General features: G+C 49.1%; 1 protein-coding gene across 6 annotated transcripts in view; it reads right to left on the reverse strand.

Moving 5' to 3' along the window:
* EP400 (E1A binding protein p400) overlaps positions 1 to 23,045 on the reverse strand; it is a 1,542,855-nt gene that overhangs the window by 110,044 nt on the left and 1,409,766 nt on the right. For all 6 annotated transcript variants that reach the window (XM_069620067.1, XM_069620064.1, XM_069620063.1 and 3 more), the window contains one exon: positions 7,317 to 7,438. In XM_069620067.1, coding sequence (XP_069476168.1) covers positions 7,317 to 7,438 — 122 coding nt within the window. The remainder of the gene's footprint in view (positions 1 to 7,316; positions 7,439 to 23,045) is intronic.

Raw genomic sequence — 23,045 nt, forward strand, 5'->3', positions numbered from 1 at the left:
CGCTGAAGGAACCCACTGCGTCGTATTGTGTTTTTCTACCCAGGGAAAGAACAAGTTACTCTTACCTGGTAACGTTCTTTCGATGGGATGGTCCGATGACGTATTCCATATCTATGACATATAATCACCACAGCCTTGCTGCTTCGGAAAATCTTCGGTGTCCTGCGTCGATGAGCCGCCCTCGATGACCTCCTCCGACGGCCGACGTCACTGGATGTTATAAGTAGGACGCACGACGGCCGTAGCCTCAGTTGTAGTTTTTTCCCCAGAACATGTGGCACCAGTCTTCTGCCAGTCTGACACAAAGCCTTGTGGAAACGTAAGCTGCAATCGCAGAAGAAATTCTGTAGCGGGGAAGGCAGGGAGGGAGCGATATGAATATGTCGTCCGACCATCCCATCTAAAGAACGTTACCAGGTAAGAGAGTAACTTGTTCTTCGAGGGGATTGGGTCCTCCGACGTATTCCGTATCTATGACAGACTCCCAAAGCAGTAACAATGCAAGGAGGTGGGAAAAGAATTTAGAAAACAGAAATTTAGAATGCCCAATCAAATTGCAGAGTAAAGGACCGCCTTGCCAAAGGCCAGATCCTGCCCACAGATGGAATCGAGGAAGTAGTGACGTAAAAAAGTATGTACCGAAGCCTAGGTGGCTGTATCACAGATGTTACGAATAGGAACACCCCTCTGTAGGGCAGTAGAGGCAACCATACCCCTGGTAGAATGGGCCCACAAGCCGACCGGTGGGTCCTTACCTGCCAAGCGGTAACACTCAGAAATAGCCAGAATAATCCAGCGAGACAGTCTGTTTCGGCACAGCCTGTCCCAAACGCTTTCCAGCGTAACCAATGAAGAGTTGATCGTCCACTCTGACCCTGGAGATGCCTGAAATATAAAAGCTTAACGCTCTCCTAGGATCAAGCCTATTGAGCCTCTCCTCTTCCTTACCAGGATGTGGAGGAGGATAAAACGCCGGCAGAACAACCTTCTGGCCTAAATGAAATTCCGACACCACCTTCGGAAGAAAGGAAGGATGAACTCTAAGGACAACCCTGTCCTTATGAAACACAGCGAAGGGTGGCTTGACTGAAAGTGCCTGTAACTCACTCACTGCGAGCGGAAGTGACCGCAACCAAAAATACAGTTGTAAGAGTTAACAGTCTCAAAGGGCATGAATGCAAAGGCTCAAACGGAGCACCCATCAGAAACTTGAGAACAAGGTTCAAATTCCAACCAGGCACCTGGAAAGGTGACGGAGGGAACACATTAGTGAGCCCTTTCAGAAACTGAGATATTAAATGAATTTTAAAATAGGAACACTCTTCAGATGAGCGCTTAAATATGGACAGTGTCGCCAGGTAACCTTTAACGATACCCACTTGCAAGCCCCTGTGGGCCAAAGAAAGCAAAAAACACAGAACCATGGGAATGTCGCATGCAAAAGGATCCACACTCTTAACCCTGCACCAGTCGCAGAACGTACGGCAACGGTACAGGGACTTTGTTGCTGGTCATCTGGCCGAGAGCAACACCTCCATCACGTCTTCAGGGAGGTCCCAATCCTTATACCTCAACCTTTCAGAAACCAAGCGTGAAGGTTGAGGGATCTGACCTCTGGATGGAGAACCCCAACCCCCCTCCCGTGAGAGCATATCGTCTCGGTAGGGAAGACAACGTGGAGGGCAGATGGACAAGACGAGAAGGTCTGGGTACCACGTCCTCGGGGCCCACGCCGGAGCAATGAGGATCATCCAGGAACCGAACCTCCGTAAACTCTGCAGTACTTGCGGGATGACTGGGACTGGAGGAAACGCGTACAGCAGAGGGAATGGCCACTCCACCACAAACGCGTCTCCTAAGGCTCCTTTTGGAGGAAATTCCCGTGAGCAGAACCTCTTGAACTTCCGGTTGACACTGGAGGCGAAGAGATCCACTTGAGGGGTCCCCCAAACGGCGAAGATCTCCAGGAGATGAGAGATCACGCTCTGCCTGCTCAGAGCGTCCGCCGTCTTGTTTTCTTCTCTGGCCAGATGAACTGCATAGATCGAAACTTCCTGCTGGATTGCCCAGAACCAGAGCTGCATCGCCTCCCTGCACAGAGGAAGTGACCCTGCTCCCTACCTTTTGTTGAGGTCGTGCATGGCGACCGTGTTGTCCGTCAGGATCAGGACATTCCTCCCTCGCACAGTCGGCAGAAAAGCCTTCAGGGCTAGCCTGACGGTGCTCAGCTCCAACAGATTGATATGGAGTCTGGACTCCGACGGAGACCAACGACCGCTGTCAACTCGTTGGCATGAGCTCCCCATCCCGTGAGGGATGCGTCAGTCATGATCGTCACCTCCGGCCAGGGTAGCCAAAATGGAGCCCCCCCACCACAGAAGGTCCTGGGCGACCGAGGACGGCACCTGAACAGGGTCCGACAACCTGCCGGAGGGCTAAGAACACTGGAGCTTGAGTGCCCATTGCAAAGATCTCATCCGCAACCTGGCCTCTGGCACCAGAAGAATGCAGGATGCCATGAGGCCGAGCAATCTCAAGAACTCCAACGCTGGGAGACTCTTGGCAAGCTGAAACTTGTGCACCATCTGCTGAATGTGACGAGCCCTCACCAGGGGAGGAAAACACTGCCCCAGGGACGTGTCGAGCACTGCTCCGATGTACTGGAGCCTCTGAGTTGGCGTCAAATGGGACTTCTTTAAGTTGAGGGAGAAGCCCAGCTTGTGGAGGGAGTGGCAGGTGACGGACAGATGATCCAGGACTTGCTCGGGAGAGCGCGCCCTGATCAACCAATCGTCCAGGCAGGGGTAGACGTGAATCCCCCCCTTTCCTGAGGTGCGCTGCCACCACTACCATGAGCATGGTGAAGACCCTCGGGCGGAGGTCAATCCGAACAGCAGGACCTGAAACTGAAAGTGCGAGTCCCAACCGCAAACCTCAGGTACTTCTTGTGCTTTGGATGTATCGGCACATGAAAATAAGCGTCCTTGAGGTCGAGAGACACCAACCAGTCCTGAAGTTGTCCTTCCTGAGGAGTTTGTTCAAACCGCGCAAGTCCATGATGGGTCTCAAACCCCCGTCTTTCTTGGAAATCAAAAAATAAGGGGAATACCATCCCGTGTTCCTCTCTGCTACAGGCACCAGTTCTATGGCACCTTTCTCCAGCAGGGATTCAATTTCCTGCGCAAGGAGCGGATCCGGACTCTTCAAAGAGAGATTTCCCGGTGGATTGTCTTGAGGCCTCTGCCGGAAAGGAAGACAGTAGCCGTGGGTTCTGATCTCCAGAACCCACACATCTGAAGTAATGGCGTGCCACTCTACAAGATGCTGCGCCAGCCTTCCCCCAACCGGCGAACCATGGGACATGTCCTCATGACTGAGCTGAAGCGGCTACAGCGTTGCCTGAGGGCAAAGAGGCAACAGCCTGAGCGGCCTTGGCACCTCCAGTACCTTGTTTTCCACCTCTGGCACTCCTACGGTGGCCCCTTTGACTGGCAGCTCCTCTCTCTTTACCAAAGTATCAGTAATAACGAAAGAAACCTCCCCTCCATTGCTGTCCCCTAGGACATAAAGGCGGAGGTTGGCAGCTCCCAACGACTTTGCTGCGGCTTTTGAGGTCTGCAACCTCTTAAGGCTCTCGTCAGCCTTGCTGCCAAAAAGATGTTCCCCGTCAAAGGGCATGTTGAGGAGCCGGGCCTGCACATAAGGAGCAAACCCCGACTTCCGCAACCACGCAAACCTGCGTATTACGGTGCTCGCCGCCATGGACCGGCTGACGCAATCTGCCATGTCCAAACACACGACTGAACGGCCTCGCACATGGCATCCTTGCCATCATGAACCATGGCAAGGAAAACATCCTGTTCGTCCCCTTCGGGAATATGTTCAGCCGCTAAGGAAACAGTTCCAAAGAGTGTGCGTGAAACGTGACAAGGCACATACGGAGTTGGCTGCCTGAAGCGCCATACCCCCTGAAGAAAACACTTTCTTCGCCCAGCCGTCAAAACGCTTGTCGTCCCTTTCAGGAGGGATGGTAGGATACTACGCCTGCTTTGCCGAGGCCTTAGCCGCCTGCACCACCAAACTCTCTGGAGTGGGGTGCTTGGTCAAGTAGCAGGGGTCGCTACTGGCTGGGCGGTACTTCCGCGGCAAAGACTTGCCCACTGCTGGGAGACTCTTCGGAGCAGTCCAAGCCGCCGCCACCCTCCTCTGTAGAGCCATATGGAACGGCAGTACCGGGTCAGTTGGTGGACCTTGGTCGAGGATGTCCGTAAGGTCATCCTGAAGAAAATCCCCTGGGGGAGCAGACCATCCCAAGTACTCCGTGACCCAAGACATAAGGCGCCGGTACGAGGAGTCGGCATGAGTGCCAGGCTCAGGCCTACAAAACTCCACCTCCAGAGGTGTGTCCAGCCCACTGGCATCGTGCAGGGACTGCCTCAGGTCCTCAATTTGGCTATGGCCTGAGAGAATCTCGTCAGGCACCGTATCAGGAACCATGCCATCATCAGAGCCCTCATCCACCTCTGAAATAAACTCAAGAAGGCGGTAAGAGGGCACAGAATGTGGAACAAAGCCATGCTCGACCTTGGCCAAAGCCTTTCTAGGGGGTTCCATCGAGCCCCGGGGTACCCGAGTCGAAATAGCCTCGAAAGGCGTCGAGTGAATCAGCGTTGACGCTGAATGCGGCGCCGACAGCATCAACTGCATCGACACAGGCCTCGAGGCCGGAGCCCCGAGCGTGTCCCTCAACAGCCTGGACGCCGACGACTTCTTCGGAGGCGGGGCCTCGAAAGAATCTGTCGACGAACTCGGCGCCACCGGCGTTGATGTCTCCCTCGAAGACACCACAGGTGCACACGGTCTCGAGTGCGTCGAGGACCCGGACCTGGAACGGGCATGATGAGAACGATTCCCCTTGTCCAAGCGGGACCTCTCCCGCGAATCGTGCCGACCACCTCAGCCCGAAGGCGTGCGAGCTGTGTCTCTCGACTGATCACGACCGATCCCACTCGGAGGCATGGACGGACAAGTGCCCTGCAATTCGAGAATCGCTAACATTTTCTTCCCGAAGGAAGCCCATTCCTCCGGCGTCGCATGCTTGGTGGGATAAGCGACCCGCCGACGGGCGGAGTCCTCGGATGAGGACGGGGAAGGCGACCGATGACGGCGCTTCTGGGAGTGCCTCGAAGAGGCAGAGGAGTGGCGGGACCCACTCTGGGACCGAGACCCACTGGACTTCCGACGACGATGCGGAGAGTCGCCCCTCGAATCGTCCGTCGAAAGCCCCGCAGACCTCCACTTCCGTGGCTTGGACACCTTACCGACCGACAACTAACTTCTTGCGCTCCCGCAAGGCTTTGGACGTGAGCAACTGATAGTCGACACAGTCATCCGTGTCATGGGCCTCCCCGAGGCACCAGAGGCAGGCGTTGTGCGAGTCCGTCACCGACATCTTGGACCCACAGTCCCCGCACTTCTTAAAGCCCGGACGCAGGGTGGAAGACGAGGTAGACATCTTCACGAAGAATATACTTCACAATACGAACAGGTTCGAAGAACCGAAAAAGAACAGAAACTCCAAAGAGTCGAGGTGCGCCGAGATCTCCGAAGCGAACACGTTCGCGGAAAAAACGGAACTGAGGCTACGGGCGTCATGCGTCCTACTTATAACATCCAGTGACGTTGGCCGTAGGAGGAGATCCTCGAGGGCGGCGTATCGACGTCATCGACACAGGAGCCGAAGAGTTTCCAAAGCAGCACAGCTGTGGTGATTATATGTCATAGATATGGAATACGTCGGAGGACCCAATCCCCTCGAACTTATGGTTACACTTTGGGCAGAATTTAAAGGGAGTACTCTGCATATGCCACTATTTGGCTGAAGTATATGTACGAACGAGAGTGTGTGTATGTGTGTGTCCACCCCCCACTCTCCTTACTTGTACAGGGCCGAGGCCAGAGACCTTCCGAGGCCCGGGGCCGAGGCCTTCCGAAGACCGGACTGAGGCCAGAGGCCTTCCGAGACCCAAAGTCCGTCGTGTAGTCTTGACGGCTGTTCTTCCTCGGTCTCTAATATCGACATCGATCTTCAGCGATCTTTCGATGTAGAGTTGGAGACGGGGAATATTTGTAATAATAAAGATAAATGGCTAAAGCCAAGGGAACGCCGCGATATGCTTCCGACAAGTATGGCGGAAAAAAACAATCTGAGGGTCCTACACGCGTGAGGGATCATGGGTACAGTGGAGGTCACACTAGGGATAGTATTACTGGCACGGCCTAGTTCGATGCCCCTTTTCGAGTTTCGAAAAACGAGCTGTAATACTCTGCAGCTACCACTAGATCTAGATGTCGGCCTATGTACAGCATGGGATCTAAGCAGATTCCACAAGCCTCAGAGATATATATATATATATATATATATATATATATGCACACACAATAACTGTGTGTAAGAGTTTACTCGGACGCCTGTATTTACTAATTTCATTGTGGAGCTCTACAGCTCACATTACCCCTCTTAAAATAAGCCTGGCTGCTCAGTCACTCTAGCAACTGTGTAGTACAAGACTATATCAAAGGGTGGGTTACTGAATACCACAAGATAAGTCTTGTAAAGTGCCACACCAGTTGGACTCTACAAATATTTACCCAACAGACGTGTGCGGCATCCCACTGAATGGAGGAAAATCCTTTTTTGGGGGTGCAAATAGCCTTAAGCCCCCGTTCCAAGGGGGCTCCGCTCGAGCCGATAACTTGGGTTGCCACGACATTAAAACCTGTTCCAGCCCTAAAAACGGGGGCTTAACGCCATATTAAGCACATATGCACACACAAATACTTCTACAAGCTAGGGCAAGTTCTTACCAGTGCTACTGACGTACACATAACTCATTCAAAGAATGGGGGAACTAAAGACCTTCCCACAGCATTATCACAATGGTTTGGTGGTCCTTTTACCCAGAAGATGTGTCTTAAAAGAGTTGCTTTAAAGCGAACATGCCACAAATCCAATTACATGTCTTGGCTCGTAAAAAAGAGCTTCTCAGCTTCCTGAGGCCTAAAGTCTACTGACTGTAATGTAACATCAACACTCAGCAGGATGTACAGTAAATTCCTTTGGCTATATGGGGACAAGCATAACAGAAAGAGCACAGCCGTACAAGGTTATGCAATTGCCAAATGGGTTCTGTAGAAACACCTGTAACAAAAGCTGCATTTTGTACTTCGATGCAGCATTCAACAAGAACAGAAAACTATTGTTCCCAATACAGTTTCATTACATTTTATGTGTCACCCAAAACCCTGGTCACTACCTTTTGTTGCACGGTGGGTTGGCCTGGCGCCCCCTGCGACTGGAGCGCTTTCTGCTGCTGCTGCTGAGCTGCATGATGCTGCTTCAGTTTAAGGAGTGGCTGGACGTGCAAAGGCTGTCCTCCTGCAGATCGAAAGACAACATTTCAAGTCATTGAAGTGGCTCATCAGAAATGTTCAGGCCATTACAGGAGATTTAGAAGGGTCCAACAAAATCAGGAATACTTTACCTGTGAAAAACTGTGGTGTGCTTGACATCTGTGTTTGGACGATTCGTCTCTGCCCTTGTGTTTAGGGTGTGAGAGGAAATCTACCCACAGCTATGTAACAGGGCTACCCCCAAGCAAAGGCAGCACTTTTTAGAGGAGAACAGTGGGGTTGAAGTTGAGCAATTTATAGAATTAAATAAGGAAAAAAGCTAACGAAGAATTACAGGCAAAACACAACTTTTTTAAAGATGGACCCTACAGTGGCTAGTATCTGCTTAGAATGAGATGCTTTGCATAGGCCGCCATCTAGTGGTTTATTCCTTGTCATTCGAATTAGAACAGTGGCAGTCAACGGGGGCGTTCCCATCACACTATCCCTATACACCGGGTGTACAGGGATGGGAAGGAACAGTTTACTTACCTTTTAACTCCTGTTCTCAAGCATGGGTCTGGTATGGATTCACATGCTCATCAATATTCCCTGGCAGGCTGGGAATGCTCAGTAAAAAAGAAAAGCAGTTTTGCTTTAGCCTGAAAACTGCATTTCTTCTCTATAACCAATCACTGTCCTTGGGGTCATACTGCCCCCATCCAATGACAGTTGTCTCCCTATGCTCCAACCCTGGTGGCCATCTTCAGATTTGTCATAGCATGTAAAGTGGCAGTATGTACCAAGAGGAGAGAGAGAGGGGAAGGAGGGAGAGTTTGCACGTAAATCCATGCCATACCCATACTTGAGAACAGGAGTTACAGGTAAGTAACTTGTTCCTTCAACAGCATGGGGTTTGGCATGGATTCACATGCTCTTGAATACGATTAAACACCAGTACATATATACAACCATGGGAGGTGGCAAGGCTCAATAGTAGCAATACAATTACCCCTGGAACAGACTCACTTCAAACAAACAGGTTGCGTTGCACTGCTTGGCCGACCCAGGACTCCTCCCTGGAATCCCTGTCAACGCAGTAGTACATAGTGAATGTGTGCGTGGACCCCCACATAGCAGCCCAACAGATGTCAAGCAGGGGCACACCAGAGAGAAATGCTATCGTCGCTGCGATGGCTCTGGTGGAATGGGCCCTGGAAGAAGTCCGTTAGCCAGACCATCACAAAGCATGATGCAGTCTGAGAGGCACCTGGCGATGGAAGCCTTAGACAAGGCCTTACCATGGTTCACAGGTCCAAAATTTACAAACAATTGTGAAGTATTTGTATTTGTTTTATTTGTAATGCGCACCGTCAGACCCAGAGGCATCAGGGCGCAACTTTAGACATGGTTACATAACGAGCATACATATATACAAACTTTGGATACAGGACGAGTATTTGTGCAAAGTATTCAGAGCATAAAGCAATAAGCATTTACAGAGTAGAGATTAGAGCAGGCGTTTTGCTGGGACAGGACTCCCAGGTACATAAGAGATCTGAATTTCAAGGCTGATTGAAGAGCCAGGATTTCGTTTTGGACTTGAAGGCACTAAAACATTCTTCAGATTTGATGGTGAGGGGGGAGGGCATTCCAGAGCTTGGAAGCTAGAATGGGGAAGCTTGAGCCACCCGCTTTTTGTAGTTTGAACCTAGGGATGGTTAAGCAGTGGGTCTAGGTGGTTCTTTGAGGGTGGGTGGGCGCATGGCGGGATAGTCGGCTGCAGGGGTAAGGGGGAGCTTGGTTGGCTAGGCATTTGTGGGTAAGGCCTAAGGCTTTCAGGGAAATTCTCTGTTTGACAGGTAGCCAGTGTAGATTGGATCTAGATTCAGAGATGTGGTGTTTTCGCGGGATGTTTAGGGCCGCTCTAATAGCGTTGTTCTGGGAGATTTGTAATTTGTTAAGATTCTCTTGGCTGGTTCCTAGGTAGAGGGTGCTGCCATAGTCGATTTTGGTCATGATGAGGATTCTGGCCAGTGTGACCGTGTTTGGGGTGGTCAGAAATGGCCTGCAGGCTGCAATGAGTCATCCGAAAATCTGTTGTGCGTGTGTCGCGACCCTCGCCCAAAACCCCCTCTGGCAAACCCATTGGCCAGGTGGAGTCAGGACTCGGGCCTCTAGAGCCTGGCATCCTCTTCAAAAGCCTTATGGGGCCAGTCCTGGCGCCTGTGGCGCCAGGCACATACACCATGAAAAACAATGTGCTTGGGAACTACTTTATTGCATTGTCAGCCAACATGGAGGCATCCACATAGCTTGGTTCCTAAGAACCAAGCTATGCGGTCTAGTGGTTTGGGTGTGGTAGCCTAGGGACTTCTTTACCTGGACTATTTTGTTGGGGCTATTTAAACCACACCCGAGCAAGACAACATCAGCTTCAAACGTGACGCTCACCGTGTCCAGCTATTCCCTCGAACCTCGGAGAAGCAGAACTTGCAAGGAGACAAAAGGAACATTAGCAGCAGCATCTTACCTGCAGTCTTCATCTTTAAACACTCGCAGCTACTGAGAACAGCTTCCTCGAATATGCACACCTCCCGGACAGACCGACCTGAAAGAGGAAGATGGAGGCAACAATAAAGAAAGCAGTAGAGACATTTACAAATTACGAACTGCTTAAAAGGATTACCTGGCTGGTCACCTCTCGGCTGGCACCACTCCGGACATTCCACTCGCGCTGAAGAACACTGCGACCTACAAGGAAGGAAAACACAGGTTAGCAAAGGCAAGACTTTGCAGCGCTGTGCATAGCGCTTACTTACCGCATCTTAGTGCTCTTAATGCGCCATCATTTACCAGCGGGGCTCAACCAAGCCAGTTCACCGCGCTGAAGCTCTGCATACCTAAAGGAGAAAAAAGACATTTTAAATAAAGTAAAGCATGCAGGATAGCAACAAAACTAAACAGCAATAAGACCTACCTGAACAATATCAAACGGGCCGGCGTCAGTGAAGTAACTGGACCTCACTCGCCCATGAAAGACAATGCGCCCATGCAAAGAAGGCAGGACGGAGAGCACACCTAATTCTACCACAAGGCAGAACCTTCCCCGCAGACCACATAAGTGCAAAGCTGAGAAGCATACCAGCGAGTAACCCGGCTGGGTGGCGTCCCTGTGGATACCAGGCGAGCGTAACAGAACGCAAAGCCTACCATAACAAATCCACCTGGGCGCCATGGAGACATCAGAAATGGACCAATTGGCCCAATTACTAGGAGAGCTTCGTGCCGAGGTTCATTCTGCCCGACAAGAGACTAATGCCCTCTGGAGAGACCCAATAGTGACCAAAGAACGCACTGAAGAGATTAGCAGGCAATACTTGCAATCACAGGCAGGACAGATGCCTCTACCTGGAAGCAATGCAACGATGCAAAACCCGGTCATACCACCCACTCCGGTACAGATCGCGTTACCTGGAACAGTGCCCCTGGCACCACCAGAAAGGTTCTCAGGCGACCCACGGAAGTATGCGGCATTCATCAATCAGTGCCCCCTTCATTTTCTTTGTAAGCCTGGAGCATTTCCAAATGACCAAGCTCGGGTAGCTTTTGTTTTATCATACCTGAGTGGTAGTGCAGCAGATTGGTTGGTGCCGTTGGTAACCTATGACAATCCTCTATTACATGATTTTGGGGGGGTTCCAGAGATAAATGAAAAAACGTTTTGCTCGCCATACCCAGGAACAAGCAGTAGACAATGGACTTGTCCCTCCGACAGGGGAATCAGGACTTGTTAACGTACATTGCTACCTTCAACAGACTGGTTGCGAAGCTAGCTGGCCAGAAAACATAACAACCACGTTATTCCATTGAGGCTTAAGAGGCGAATTAAAGGACGTTTTAGCCCAGGTGGTTGATCCACCCAGAAACTGTGCAGAATTCATAAATCTGGTCGTGCAGCTAGACCACCGGTTGCAGGCACAAAAGGCAGACCGGTCTAAGACGGACCCTCGGACCGTGTATGTTCGACCAAAGGAAAACACACCCCGTGTACCTGAAAATGGTGTAGAACCCATGCAGATTGGAGGGATACGGCCTCCATTAACAAAACAAGAGCGGGACAAAAGAAGACAACTTGGTTTGTATTGTGGGAAACCAGGACATTTCCTGAAGGACTGTCCAGTAAAACCCCCCAAGAACAGTCGGGCCACAGAGAAGGATGAAGCTAAGGAATCAGAAAACTACCAAGCTCGACAAACGTAGAGGTCAGTTTGTCGAGTGAGAAGAAAGAGTTGCTGACCTCACACTTTGAAATACCAGTTATCTTAATTAACCACCAACAGTCATCAAGAATGCATGCCATTGAAGCATACATCGATAGCGGAGCAGTTGCAAATGATATTGATCAAGAACTGGCAGCAGAGATGGGGCTTCCTTTGTGTTCTAAGCCAACTATGGACAAGGTAACCACCGTGGATGGGACAGAAATTGCTTCCGGACCAGTAACCCAGTGCACAGCCAGGGTAACCTTGCTGTGCCAGGACGGACATCGGGAGTCTATTTTATTCGATCTCATCAAGGCACCTCAGTACAGGCTAATACTAGGGATGCCATGGTTGGTTGCTCACAACCCTTTGATAGTCTGGCGGGCACGAAAATTAACCTTCCCCGGTGACTGCTCCCCTAGCTGCTATTATCAAGAGGAGAAACCCGACGTCTGTATCCCCATGACTCCCGGAGCGACAGTATCAACCCTGGGGCAACTAATACCTTGCCAAGTGAATACCATGATTTCCAGGATGTTTTCCGAAAGGACCAAGCCAATACATTGCCACCGCACAGGCCCTATGACTGTCAGATCGACCTTGTTCCTGGTGCACAAATCCCTTGCAGCAGGATCTACGCTCTCACAGAACCAGAAAACCTTCATTTGAAATCCTATTTAGACCAGTACCTTGCAAACAGATTTATCGGTCCTTCGAAGTCCCCCGCAGCCAGTCCTTTGTTCTTCGTACCGAAAATGGAAGGAGACTTGAGAACCTGTATTGACTACCGCGCATTGAACCAGATCACCGTGAAGAACCGCTACCCCATGCCACTTTATCCCTGAGATGCTAGACCAAGTTAAAGATGCCCAGATTTATACCAAATTAGACCTTTGAGGAGCGTACCACCTGGTCCGAGTCAGAAAAGGAGATGAATGGAAAACCGCCTTCCGTACTAAGTACGGCTTGTTTGAATATCAAGACATGCCCTTCGGGTTATGCAACGCTCCTGCGGCATTCCAGTATTTCATGAACAACGTCTTAAGGGAGTTAATTGATGTGTGCGCCTTAGTGTACATAGACGACATCTTAGTATACTCAGCCTCGGAACAAGATCATGTCAGGCACGTTCGTTCAGTCCTCACCAGGCTCCGTCAACATCACTTGTTTGCAAAGCTTGAAAAATACTTTTTTCACGTCACTGAACTAGAATTTCTTGGTTTTATCCTTAATCCAGGAGGCATCAGAATGGATGTGCACAGAGTAGATGCCATTCTGAAATGGCCTTCACCGACGTCTCTGAAAGGGGTACAAAGCATGCTGGGCTTTGCCAACTTCTACCGCCTGTTCATCCCAGACTTCTCAGGTTGTACACCCCAGTCACAGTACTATTACGAAAAAACAATAAAACATTTGCTTGGACCGAAGAAGCAGAAGAAGCCTTTCAGGAACTTAAACCAAGGTTTACCTCCGCTCCAATCCTGAGACATCCTCGTCCAGACCTCCCTTATGTCGTTGAAACTGATGCGTCCAGTCTCCCAATGGGGGCTGTCCTTTCACAGAGAGACCCGGAAACCGGCCAGCTACATCCTGTGGCCTTCTGGTCGAAAAAGGTCTCACCTCCAGAGAATAATTATGCCATCACGGACAAGGAACTCCTGGCTATCAAATCCACCTTTAAAGCCTGGAGGCACTACCTTCTGGGGGCCAGACACACCATTACAGTCCTCACAGACCACCGAAACCTGCAATATCTCAAAACAGCCAAGGCCCAGTCCTCTCACCAATCACGGTGGGCCCTTTTCTTCGCCGAATATGATTATGTAATCACATTTCGATCAGGAGTCAGAAACGGAAAGGAGGATGCCTTTTATCACATGGGCATAGATGAAATAGTACATACAACTCCAGACCCAGTACCTGTTATAGCTGAAGACAAACTCTTGGGTACCATGACAGACTTAACACAAGCAGAACTACGAAAGGAAATCCAACAGACAATGAATCCTGATGTCTACCTCGCATGGCAAACTCAAGGAGAACAATATACCACCAAGGACCATCTACCCCTTTTTAGGGATCGCCTATATGTACCCAAGAAGGAATTACAACAGCATATTATTTCAAACTATCACGATTCACTGATCGAAGGGCATCCTGGGATCACCAAAACCCTAGCTAAGGTGAAAGAGAACCTTTGGTGCCCTACCTGGCGTAAGGACATCATTCAGTATATTCAGTCCTGCTGTGTCTGCACAAAATTAATCACAGAAACAAAAACCATCTGGTCTCCTACAACCATTGGACATTCCTCCAGTTCCATGGCACACCCTTTCCCTTTTTCTTCACTGATCTACCGCCAAGCCAAGGGTTTAACACCATCCTTGTAGTTGTGGACTTATTCTCGAAGATGGCCCATTTTATTCCTCTGAAATGCCTCCCAGACGCAGCCACTTTAGCAAAAGTGTTCCTGGAGGCGTGGTTAAGCTACATGGCTTCCCTTCGGTTCTGGTCTCTGATCGAGGCAGCCAATTTGTGTCAAACTTCTGGAAAAAAATGTGCAATGGCGCAGATCGACGTTTGGCCATCTACAAGTCACCATCCCCAAACGCACGGCCAAACCGAGAGAACCAATCAGACACTCGAGCAATATTTACGGTGCATGCTGCGCCACGAAGAAAGGAATTGGAAAGACCTATGGATAGCCGAATATGCATAACAATTCTTTGCATTCAAGCACGGGACAAATGCCCTTCTATACCCTTTATGGCAGACATCCACGTACCTCTGAACTAGACTTTCCAGCCAGCTTGGAAATGCCAGCGGTAAAGACTCTAAACACAACCATTACTCAGGCTTTCAAAAGGGCAAAGGAACACCTTATTCATGCCAAAGAAAAACAAAAGATTTGCCGACCAACACCGGAAAAAGGCGCCTGATTATCAAGTAGGAGACAAAGTTTGGTTAGCCACTAAATTAGTACCCATCAAGGGAACCCGGACCTTTCATCCCAGATTCTTAGGACCCTATACCATTAAGGCAATTATCAACCCAGCAGCCGTGAAACTGGATTTACCACCTAATCTACACATCCACCCGGTATTCCATGTGTCCCTCCTGAAACCAATGCAACCCGGCACACGGATTGGGACACTACCTAAGCCCATACTTGTTGACGGAGAACCAGAATTCGGAGCCAAAGATAGCTTGGACTCTAAATACTCTAGGACCAAGCTATATTACCTCGATTGGAAAGGATTTGGACCACAAGATAGATCCTGGGAGCCCAGTGAGAATATCCACGCACCACGTCTAATCAGGAAATTCCATCGGAACTTCCTAACCAAACCTGGGCCAGACAGAAGGAACACCATGGGAGGGGCTTTAGGGGGGAGTGCTCAAAACCTCACACAAAACACCCTCTGGCAAACCCATTGGCCAGGTGGAGTCAGGACTCGGGCCTCTGGAGCCTGGCATCCTCTTCAAAAGCCCTCATGGGGCCAGTCCTGGCGCCAGGCTCAGAAACCATGAAAAACAATGTGCTTGGGAACTACTTTATTGTATTGTCAGCCAACATGGAGGCAACCACATAGCTTGGTTCCTAAGAACCAAGCTATGCGGTCTAATGTTTTGGGTGTGGTAGCCTAGTGACTACTTTACCTGGACTATTTTGTTGGGGCTATTTAAACCACACCCGAGCAAGAAAACACGCTTTGCGTTACTTTGCAGCTTGCAACGTGACGCTCACCGTGTCCAGCTATTCCCTCGAACCTCGGAGAAGCAGAACCTGCAAGGAGACAAAAGGAACATCATTAGCAGCAGCATCATCATCATCATCTTACCTGCAGTCTTCATCTTTAAACACTTGCAGCTACTGAGAACAGCTTCCTCGAATCTGCACGCTTCCCGGACAGAACGACCTGAAAGAGGAAGATAGAGGCAACATTAAAGAAAGCAGTACAGACATTTACAAATTACGAACTGCTTAAAAGGCTTACCTGGCTGGTCGCCTCTCGGCTGGCACCACTCCAGACATTCCACTCGCGTTGAAGAATACCGCGACCTACAAGGAAGGAAAACACAGGTTAGCAAAGGCAAGACTTTGCAGCGCTGTGCATAGCACTTACTTACCGCATCTTAGCGCTCTTAATGCTCAACCAAGCCAGTTCGCCGCGCTGAAGCTCCACATACCTAAGGGAGAAAAAAGACATTTTAAACAAAGAAAGGCATGCAGGATAGCAACAAAACTAAAGAACAGCACTAAGACCTACCTGAACAATATCAAACGGGCCGGCGTCAGTGAAGTAACTGGACCGAACTCGCCCATGAAAGACAACGCGCCCCTGCAAAGAAGGCAGGACGGAGAGCACGCCTAATTCTACCACAAGGTGAGGAGAGGGAGCCAGAGGGTCTGAAATCATACGGGGGTGGAGGGAGGATACTTACGCCAGTCCGTCAGTTCTGAACTCAGTCCTCCTGTATTTTCAGGCAGAACCTTCCCCGCAGACCACATCAGGGCAAAGCTGAGAAGCATACCAGTGAGTAACCCGGCTGGGTGGCGTCCCTGTGGATACCAGGTGAGATTTAAAACCCTGTCCAACTGCTTCCAAGACTACCAGCTCTCATCCAGTGCAACAATAGGACTGTAAGGATACCTGTCCGTGTACAAAGTGAGGTGCCTGGGAGAGTCCTGTTGGGGAATGGCTTAAAAATTCTTGGGAGTTGTATCAAGCACCCCCCAGGCCTCCCAGTAAAAGGAAACGGGAACAGACACAGAAAGCTAGAGACCTCACCCTAGATGACTCAAGAGGTTATTACAGGAGAACCTATAACGCAGGAAATGACAACTTCTACTTCCAGGAAAAAGGAGACAAAGGGGAAACCCAAGGTCTGAGGAAACAAGAAAGATAGCACTCCTGTGCATCAAACCACAACATGCCCGAGAGGACTGTCCAAAGTCACGCCTGTGAATACTCCACCAGCTGAGGCCGAGTGTGAGAAACAACCAGGAGAGGTTGAATCAGCTGCTGAAGATTCAGAGCTGGAATAAGACCTCCCCAACGACCCCCATTGGAGATCTGGATCCTAAAGACCATCCTGAGCTGCAGTCTTTAATGGCAGAAGGTGGCCCTTGTAGGGCAGACTTCAGCAGAGGTCAAAGAGAGTGTCCTACACTTGAAGGACTTGGCCAACAGGCAGCTTCCCAGCTGGACGGGCAAGAGCCAGGGAAGCACAGGTTGTACTGGGAGGATGGCCCCTTCTACAGTAAACCTACCGAGACTATCCCAGGGAACTACAGACGACTGTTAGTGCCTCAGGAGATAAGACAAGTTCCTACAGTTAGCCCATGAGATTCTTTTGGCTGGTCACTTAAGCTTTAAGAAGACCAAGGAAAGGATTTCTCTGTATTTCTACTGGCCTAAATTGGGGTCTGATGTAGATAAATTCTGTAGGAGCTGTCACACTTATCAGACATCTGGCAAGAGTGGAGCCAAGAAAGTGGCACCTTTGGTGCCTCTCCCAGTGGTGGGAGTTCCTTTTGAGAGTGTAGGAATCGACATTGTTGGTCCCTTAGACCCCCCAACCTCTTCAGGCAACAGATTTATATTGGTTGTAGTAGACCATGCTTCTAGGTATCCTGAAGCTACACCTAGGAGGATGGTTACTGCTCAGGCAGTTGCTAAGGACCTACTTGGTATTTTTATCAGGGTAGGTTTTCCTAAGGACGTCATCTCTGACAGGGGATCACATTTTATGTCCCACTACATGCAGGCTATGTGGAAAAACTGGAGTAACTTACAAGTTCTCAACTGCCTACCATCCCCAAACGAATGGATTGGTAGAGTGGTTTAACCGTACTATGAAGAGCATGATGGGTGCTTTAGAGGAACCCCTTAGAAGAAAGTGGGACCTTCTACTGCCATGCCTTCTCTTTGCTTATAGAGAAGTCCCTAAGGAGGGAGGTGGATTTAGTCCCTTCAAGCTCCTCTATGGTCATCCAGTTAGAGGCCCCTTGGCCCTAATTAAGGAGGGGTTGGAGAGTGCTCCTTCTCCCAAGCCAGTGAGAGTCACTATGTGTTAGGTCTCTGAAGGAGAATGACACATGACAGAAGCTTCTGAGAACTTGAAAGCAGGTCAGGTTCTGGTGAAGCATTGGCATGTCCAGAAGGCCAACATGGTTGAGTTTACCCAAGACCAGCTAGTTCTAGTTATGGTACCTACAAGGCAGAGGGCCTTACAGGACCAATGGATTGGACTCTTCAAGGCTGTGGGCAAACTTTGAGAGGTCAATTATTTGGTGGATTTAGGCAATTCTTACGAGGCCCCCAGGGTCTTTCACAACAACCGTCTAAAAGCCTATGTCTCTAGACCAGAACTGTGAGCTTTGCTTCTAGCCTCTGCTCAAGAGGAGGAGGAGAGTGAACCTCTGCCTGACCTCAGGGAACAACCTTTAGATGGGATGATAGGAGTTAATCTCTCTTCTAATTGGACACTGGAACAACAGGAGGAGTGCAAATCTCTGTTAAATCAGTTTGTCTCCCTGTTTTCACTATCACCAGGCTTGACCCCTTGGGGCCAGCATGAAATTCTCACTGGTGACTGTTTACCTGTTAAAAGCAGAGGTTACAGAATGTCAGACCATGTAAGAACCCACATAAAGGAAGAGGTCAACAAGATGCTTGATCTCGGGGTAATAGAGCCATCTACAAGTCCATGGTCTAGTCCAGATGTGCTAGTACTAAAGGTAGGATCCAAGGAGATTCTATGTGGACTATAGAGCCCTAAATGCAGTTACAAAGACTGATGATCATCCATTACCCAGGACAGATGAACTGACCTAACCTCACGCTTTTGGCAAATAGCTCTGACAGACCATGACAAGGAGAAAACCGCATTTTCGACCCCAGCAGGCCTCTACCAGTTTAAGGTAATACCTGTTGGATTAAAGAATCCACCTGCAACATTCCACAGGATCATGAATCAAGTTCTGAATGGGATGGAGGACTTCTGCATGGCATACTTGGATGACATTGTAGTGTTCAGTCCTACTTGGAAAGAACATGTTGACCACTTAGGATATGTATTGCAAGCTCTTGAGCAGGCCTATATGACCATAAAATCAAGTAAATGTCAAATTGGCCAGAGCAAAGTGGTCTACCTTGGACATGAGGTAGGAGCAGGTGAAAAGGCCATTGCCTAGCAAAGTACAAGCTGTACAAGAATGGGCCACCCCTACTACTCAAACCCAAGTAAGAGCCTTTCTAGGTCTCACTGGTTATTATAGGAACTTCATAGAGAACTATGAGACCACAGCTTCTCCCTTGAAAGTGGTCTCCTCACCAAAATTCCCCAAAAAGGTCAGGTGGATGAGGAGTGCACCAAGGCATTTGAAGAAAGCCCTTTGTCAAGCTTCAGTCTTAAGAGCTCCCGACCTTTAGGCAAAGTGTGTGTGCAGTACCCTTTGGGACCACTACACGCAACTAGGACTACAGGTGTAAGCAAAACCAACCCTTGGTACAAGTCTGTACTACACAGTTTTGTGGTAGCGCTGCTGAGCAGTCAGGCTTATCTCAAGAGGGAATGTGAGCTGTAAGGGTACACAGAGGTCTATAATTACAAGTATTCAAATAGACTCTTATACTCAAGGTTTCTTGGTAAAACACGTATTAATTTATTTCACAGTCATTTATAAAACATTCACTAGCAGGAGGCAATCTAGATCACACAAAAATATACTTCAGTACTTCACAAGATCAGGTTCTGAGATATTTAAACTACTTTGAAGGAGGTGCAAAATAGCATTTAGAGCATTTGAAGTAGGAGCAAAAAGGCATAAGTTAATAAAACAAATATTACAGTTACTCTAAAACAGTGCAAATAGTTTGAGTTCACCAGAGGAGTTGATTCAATGCAATAGGTAAGGCCAAAGTCAATGGGGTAAAGCCTTGTATAGGATAAAGCAGTTCTGGAAGTTAAACAGAAAAGTCTTTGCCAAAGTTCTCAGAAGTAGTTCGTAAAAGAAAGATTCATATGTCGAGTCACAAGCGGACTAGGCCCGTAAATTGCCAAAGTTTCATGCACTTTCGCAGTTCTCTCGGGTTTTCACAGCACCTTACAATGGAGAAAAAGATGCAGCTGAAGACGTCTGTTCCTGCAGATCTCGCTGTTCCTGAACCTCAGTCGTGGGTACAAGAGGGAGGACGTAGTGGGATTCCTGCACTGGGACTGGTCAAAAAGCTGGAAAAGGCAGATCTTCGATTCTGGTAGCTGTAGTCAAGCACACAAACTGGCGTCCTTCTCCCTGGCTATTTGGTTTCCCCCAGCACTCAGAAAAATACAAACAGCTCCGAGAATGGTATCCACGTGGCTTACGAGTTGATTGGTCCCACCAACTCAAAGGGAGAAGTCGTCCTTGAAGGGCTTCTCTGTCGAGATTAACTTGGCGATTCGGACCTGCAGTAGGGCTTCACCGGGCAAACCAACGGTCCAGGAGTTGCAGCAGCCATCCTCTTCCAGCTCGTCTTCTGTATTTTCGTTCCAGTGGTCGACTGCCTTCCAAGAAAAGAGACTCGCCTTTTATCTAGTTTCCTCCCATTCATTCCAGCCTAGCTGTCACTGACCCAGCAGGGTGGCTGCCCTTGCCGGACAGTCAGCCAGCCAATCACACCACAGTGCATTTGGGTCTCCTAGTAGACTAAGCACAGGAGTTTCAGGCACCTCCCTCACTTCCTGCCCACCCCAGACACTCAGGCGCCAGAGGCGGTCTTCAGCCCTGAAGCCCGCCAAAGGCGTAGGAACAAAGGGACCAAACCTGGTTTGGCGCACACAGACAAACTCTAGAAGGACCTTTCCAAAAATAAAGGGCAAAAAAAGACCTGACTTGTTTTAACAAAGGAGGCTCAGATGCCATATTGAAAAACATGGCTATCGCAATTTTTAGCTACCGGTCTTCGCGGTCAGGAAAAATCATGGTAGTTTGTTGTAAAACCACTGCCACCAGCCATTTCGAGAGGAAAGGGTAGCATTTGACTGCTACATGAGTTTCTAGACATGGGTGATACTAGGTAAAAAAGACTAATTCAATTTCACTTTACTTTCTCCGGGAAACAGTAGTTTATCCCAGAGAAGGTATTTTTAAACTTGGGACAGCCTAAAAGGCGTCCCATCCCCTGTGTCACTGCACTGAGGGTGCTGTGTGACAAATGAAAGGATGATGCCTATGGAGTTGTCTAAAACTCCATAATCAAAAAACACAAGAGTAAAACACACATCAAAATACCTGAGAGGGGGGGGGGAGAAGGTTCACACACTCCAGGTAAAAAAAATCAAGTCCTCAAAATCCAGCAAAGTTGCTGGGGGTCTCTAAGGTAAGTACTTTTTAAACCTTCGAATGTCAAGTAATTGTAACCCTTTGTTGGGGGAAATGCACAGTGTCAGGGTAAGAAGAGTCTCTAAGGGAGCCAGGACAGCCAATGTTAGTTGAGCAAAGTCTAGAGGAGCTGAAGATCTTTGCAGGTAAGTAAAAGTCTTGCACAATGTTTTTAGAAAGGTTTGTAGAAATAAGATTCACTTGAAGGGCCACAAGTTTGGAGGCTTGTGAGGGGGCAAAGCTGTAGACACATCTCAACTGAGAGCAGGTAAGGGTGCACAACAAGAGGCAAGTGTTTTTAGGTTTACAGTACCTTTTGTTAGAAGAAAAGTTTCTGCTGGCTTCTGTTCCTGTACAGCTCTAAAGATCCTGGTGTTCCTGGGCCTCAGTCGTGGGGACAAGAGGGAGGTCATCTGGGGACACCTGCACTGCAATGGGACGGTCAGTGGCAGCAATAGGCAAACTTCAATTAAGGTGAAGGTCAGTGACATCAAATAGCAACACTGCGGTTCTCGGATACCACTTCAGACTTTTCTCGCATCTGGGGTCCAGAACTGTTGAGGTGTCTCAGGATTAGTCAGTACTGCTTCAGGGAAGTCCGGAGGATCTTCCGGGCACTCGAGTCGGACTTAAAAGCGATCCACTCAGTTAGGTGTTCCTCTCCCTGGCCGTTCGGTACCAGCAGCGGAAGTACAGCCAGCTCTGAGAGGATGTCCAAACAAGTTCACTTTGGGGTTGATTGGTCCCACCAACCCAAGGGGAGAAGTCGTCCGTGCAGGGCTTTTCTAGTCTAAACGCATTCAGAGCTTCAGCACAGCAGAGGGGCTTCACCGGGCAAACCAATAGTCCAGGAGTTGCAGCACGTGTCTCTTCCAAGTTCTTCTTCAGATTCCTTCGTCCAGTGGTCAACTCTGCCTTGCAAGCCAAAAAGCCCCGCCTTTTATGCAGGTTTCTCCCATTCATTCTAGCCTAGCTGTCAATTACACAGCAGGGCGTCTGTCCTTGCCTTACAGCCATCCGGCCAATCACCTTTGGGTGCATTCCTGTGACCAAGGGGATTAAGCACAGGGAATTTCAGGCACCTCCCTCACTTCCTGCCCCTGCCAGACATACTAGAGCCAGAGGCAGGTTTCACTCGGGAATCCCACCAAAGGCAAAACAGACAAAGGGACCAAACCTGGTTTGGCGCGCAGAGTAAATCTCAAGAAGGACCTTCCCGACAAGAAATGCCGAAAAAAGACAACCAGGGCCATTTTGACAAAATAGGCACCCATGGGTGTTTTACTGCAGCTGCAATTGCAGCCCGCGGTAAAAACACACAATGGTAGTAAAAAGTAAACCACTGCCACCAGCCATTAATTGTTGAAAGGGTAACAAAATTGTTACATGAGAAACGAGACAAAGGGGATACTAAGTAACCCTTCCAGCACCCTATTGTAAGATAGTGTGTACTGGGTCTAGAAAGTTACAAAATAAGTAAAGTCAATTTCACTTCACTGCTCTTGGAAACAGTAGTTTCACCAAGACAAGGTATTTAAACCTTCTAATCTAAAAGACATCCCTGTGCCACTGCACTGAAGGTGCTGTAAGTCACAATGCAAAGATGATGCCTATGCATTTTGTCAGAATCCAAAGTCAAAAGAAACACAGAGTCCAAATCACAGATAAATACATGAGTGTGGGAAAAAGGTCTCTCTCTCCAAGTTAAAAATGAAAAGTCCTAAAGTCCAGCAAAACCAGCTTGGGGTCTCTAAGGTAGAAAGGGAATTAGCACATTTCTGCGAATTCTCCTCAACATCCAATACCCATTAGATAAGTCTTGTGTAGTCTCAGACAGTGTGACTGCACCAATTCTTACCTAACATTGTCTAACCTCTTGGAGCTCCCTGTTCATCTTAACTAGGGGGAGGCCTCCTAAAATCTGTCCACCAGGCCAGATTCTAGAATTCCATCTCAACACTGACCAACAACACCCAGACATACAGACTATGCACATTGAGGGCTTGACAGACACTTCT

This window comes from Ambystoma mexicanum, chromosome 10 (assembly GCF_040938575.1).
Source record: "Ambystoma mexicanum isolate Mex_15411 chromosome 10, UKY_AmexF1_1, whole genome shotgun sequence".
Classification (NCBI taxonomy): domain Eukaryota; kingdom Metazoa; phylum Chordata; class Amphibia; order Caudata; family Ambystomatidae; genus Ambystoma; species Ambystoma mexicanum.